Source organism: Loa loa (assembly GCF_000183805.2).
Source record: "Loa loa unplaced genomic scaffold supercont3.92, whole genome shotgun sequence".
NCBI lineage: Eukaryota > Metazoa > Nematoda > Chromadorea > Rhabditida > Onchocercidae > Loa > Loa loa.
The window spans coordinates 193,214-197,440 of NW_018108272.1; the positions used below are offsets into that span (position 1 = coordinate 193,214).

A 4,227-nucleotide genomic window follows, 5' to 3' on the forward strand; every position below is an offset into this window, starting at 1 on the left:
TTAGTATATATATATATATATATATATATATATATAGCAGAAAACTTCAACGCATATTTATGCTTACAAGCTATAGTCAACATATAAATGTCATTCATTTTGCATACCTAAAGTGAACATATGGAAAACAAAATATTTCCACTTATGTATTTATATGTTATATTGCATATTAAAGTGGTTGATGCTTTAGGCATAATGACCTTCTGGATGAGTTACTTGAAGTAATGGGCATACGCAATGCATATTCATGTGAAATGATCTCACTTGAAGTGACTATACTTCTTTGTCAACTACTCTTATGAGAGAAACTTTTGGTTCCATTTCCAACGGAAGTAATCCCTCTGAAAATTGAAATTTTTGATAATGAATGAGGAATTTCGCATAACTTATTTCTTCACTTGTCACTTTCGGTGGTGGAGAATATATTTTATTAAATTAGTTCATAATTTTATTGAAAGGATTACTGAATTATTTGTAATTAATTGAAGTTTCGAGAATTTTCAGCTAGAGTTTGACTAATGAATAATCAGACTAGGCGGTTGCATTGGTTAAAAGTTGGAAATTAATTTTTTGGTGGAGGTATTAACCCTTAATGAAATTTCACGAAGGCCTTTGATCTCATCCGAACATGGTCGGGAACCGTTGTTTTTCGAAGTTTAGTAAAGAGTAAAAATTAAGTAATAACAATTAGTACGGAACATGAGTTCAATTATATAAATTGAATTGTGTGGCATCATTCCTCTTGATTTTTCACTCGACTTCTGTTTGCATTCCAGGTCGGATCAACGCCGAAGGAGATGACGCGTGAGGGTTCTCATGCCGATGTAAAAGGAAATCTGCATTTCATGAAAAAATTACCATCTGGAGCGGAAGCATCAAATGTATTGGTCGGTGAAGTGGACTTTCTGACCCGATATATCACTGCTTTTGTCCGATTAAAAATTGCCACAACTCTCGGCGATCTCACTGAAGTAAGCTTTTCTTTTTTACAATCGAATTTATTCGATTTTCTGATAATTCTTCAGTTATTGTTTTAAAATTCAGAATTTTTTGAACTTCTGGAACGGTATGAATAATGCACGTATTTAGTGCCGTCATGTCACGCTTTCTGCTGATTTGTTGCTACTATTATTTTTTCTGCATTGACTTGCAATAAGTCAGCATTCAGCTTATTCTTTTAATTTTTATTTTAGGTGCCGGTCCCAACCCGATTTTTTTTCGTTTTATTAGGTCCCATTGGCAATGTCGCGCAGTACAGAGAAATCGGGCGTGCAATTGCTACGCTTATGTCTGACGAGGTTCGACAATCTTTTCAATTATTATAAATTTTAATACAATTCTTGTCTATAGTTAGATTTAAATTACTATAAATAACTCCAATTACTATATAAAATTGGGGCATAGAATGTAATTTAGTGATTATTGTTTGGCACTGCTCATATAAGTTACTTTATATTAACTCAGTGATTCGAAAAATGTGTTTCTCTTTTTGTACATTCTGCCTCTTTTTTCCAGATATTTCATGATGTTGCGTATAAGGCTCGGAATAGTGATGATCTTTTGGACGGCATTGACGAATTTTTGGATCAAGTTTGTTTTCATTATATTTGCTCCCTCACTAATGTACTACACTTAAATTTTCGAGTCTCGACCCTAAAGCATTATCCTGAACAGCATGGTACGCATCAATTTTGTTTCAGGCCGCTGCAAGTTTATATAGTTATTCTTTTTCAGGTTACAGTATTGCCACCCGGTGAATGGGATCCAAATATCAGAATTGAGCCACCAAATAAGGTACCATCACAGGATAAACGAAAGCATGGTGATGAATTATTGCTTACTAAAACTCCCGCTCCGAAAAAGGCAATGATTAGTTTTGTGAAAAAATGCAATACTTCTATAAAAATGGAAAACTTTTATCAGTGTCGAAACTTCTGGTTAATTCTCGGAAAAAAAATTGGATAATCAATTGATTTTGGAAATGAGTATGACTAATTAACAAAATAGGGAAGGTTGAAACAAGGATAGAATATGTGGACAGATGTGCAGACTATACATTTAGATGCTATAAGAAATATGCAGTTGCAGGAAGTGGAGGAGGAGGATTCTCACGCCAGTGACCCGGCCTTAAAACGAACTGGTCACATATTTGGTGGTTTAAAAATGGATATAAGACGCAAACTTCCCTGGTACTTATCCGATTTTACCGATTCATTAAATTTGCAATGTGTTGCTACATTTTGTTTCATGTATTTTGCACTGCTTGCACCTATTGTTACCTTTGGAGGACTGCTGGAAGAAGCAACACATCAAAGAATGGTAATGTTTTGTTGAGATTTCGATTTTCTTTAAGTCTAGAATTCTCATATATTTGCTGGTACTATAAGTTATTGCATGTTTTGGTAGTCTTCGAAGGATGTATGATACTCAAATGCCCATTATTGGATTTATTACGAGGTTATAATAAGATGAAGAAAAGATGCCTTGATGGAATTTTCGCGAATAAGTTTACATCAGATAAGTGCTGTCAAGTGATTTTATAACATTTTGGAGCATTTCCTTTAGGCAGCAATGGAAAATTTATTTGGTGGTGCAATCTGCGGTGTTATCTATCATTTATTCAGTGGTCAGCCTCTTACAATAATTGGTTCCACAGGACCAGTTCTGGTATTTGAAACAATCGTGTTCGATTTGTGTGCTAGTTTGAATCTTGACTACCTCTCATTTCGTTTCTGGATTCATATTTGGACTGCCTTCATCTTATTTGTGATGGTTATTACGGATGCTAGCGCTCTGGTTTGTTTTGTATCTAAATTCTTCATTTCCTTTTTTCAATGCAGTTCAGGTGGTACTCAGATTTTATTTAGGGCAGTTTCCTGAAGAATACATCATATTTGAAATAAACATTAATATTTCGAGATAACTTTACGATTATTTTTAGGTATCATATATAACACGCTTTACGGAAGAATCTTTTGCAACTTTAATAGCCGTTATTTTCATCTATGAAGCAATAATGAAACTTGTCAAGATCAGAACGCAACTAGACATAGTTGAGTATAACAAGACGGTGAGATTTTTGCTTTTTTTTTCAGAATTCCATTTTTCTAAACGTTGAGTTTTGTTTGTTAGACTTTTTTGTATTAGGCATAGCATTTCAGAATCCACATGCGATATGTCGTTGTATTGGGAAAGATGTTTCTATAGTGAAAGCGCTAGGTGTCATCGAGAAAAACAGCTGGAAGGATATCGTTCATAACAGTACATTTCTCGATTATTCCCAGGTAAGAATTCTTTGGCAGTCATATGCTCTTCTCTCATAAAACCCGATTAATCTAAGTGATGCTGTCTTATAGTTCTGAAGAAAATTTAAATTCTTTGAATTTTTTTTTCTCCTTTGAATAGATTTCCTATACTTCTGCCCCACTGAGCGATAAGGTTCTCAGAGCAATGAAAGGATGTTACTTGAAAAATAAGTATGAAAATGAATTGTTTCTTTATTGGACTAGTTCTCCAATGTTACTCAAGTTCAGGTTGGTTTTGATCGGTGTGGAAAATTGTACGGTACATTGGAAGGAGATGGATGCTTTGTACTTTATGATAAATTTTTGATGTCATTAGTACTGATGTTGGGCACATTTACATTAGCAACTCTCTTCAAGGTACTTTCATTTCATGTTGTTTCCTTTTTTCCCTTAATTCTTTCGGGAACAAAAAAAAAAACGAGAAAAGATAAAACATTCAGTGAGTGAGGGAACAGTTCCCTTAGGTAAGTAAAACTTTCAAATGATTTTTCTGTTTTTTCTTTAAAAAACTTTATTGAAATTCAGCTCTTAAAAACTGAATATCATTCATTCGAAATATAACAAAATTCATTCGATTTGAAAAAAAAAAGAAAAAAACAAAGTATTCGAAAGGTAATTCTGTCGATCCCTGATGCTCTACAGATCGTTACTTTCCGCAAATAAGAGATTTCTTTACCGAGTTTTGCTTTGTATTGGAAATATTATTTAAATTAGAAATATTTACATTAGAAATATTATTTAGAAATGTTATTCCTTATATTAAAAATATTATTTAAAATATAGATAGGAATGTCATCCAATTTAAAGTAGAGAAAAATCTCGGACATCATTTTAAATTATTTGAAAAGTTAAAAGGACTCATCACTAATTGGTGTAGGCATCGTTATGGAATACTGAAATTGCTATACTGAAACCTCGAAAA

General features: G+C 33.1%; 1 protein-coding gene across 1 annotated transcript in view; it reads left to right on the forward strand.

The window, feature by feature from the left end:
• LOAG_17560 (Na-dependent Cl/HCO3 exchanger) overlaps positions 1–4,227 on the forward strand; it is a 15,100-nt gene that overhangs the window by 4,627 nt on the left and 6,246 nt on the right. Inside the window, exons 5-13 of the mRNA XM_020450220.1 lie at positions 777–971; positions 1,194–1,298; positions 1,516–1,590; positions 1,735–1,863; positions 2,089–2,319; positions 2,566–2,796; positions 2,942–3,070; positions 3,162–3,284; positions 3,534–3,662. Coding sequence (XP_020306142.1) covers positions 777–971; positions 1,194–1,298; positions 1,516–1,590; positions 1,735–1,863; positions 2,089–2,319; positions 2,566–2,796; positions 2,942–3,070; positions 3,162–3,284; positions 3,534–3,662 — 1,347 coding nt within the window. The remainder of the gene's footprint in view (positions 1–776; positions 972–1,193; positions 1,299–1,515; positions 1,591–1,734; positions 1,864–2,088; positions 2,320–2,565; positions 2,797–2,941; positions 3,071–3,161; positions 3,285–3,533; positions 3,663–4,227) is intronic.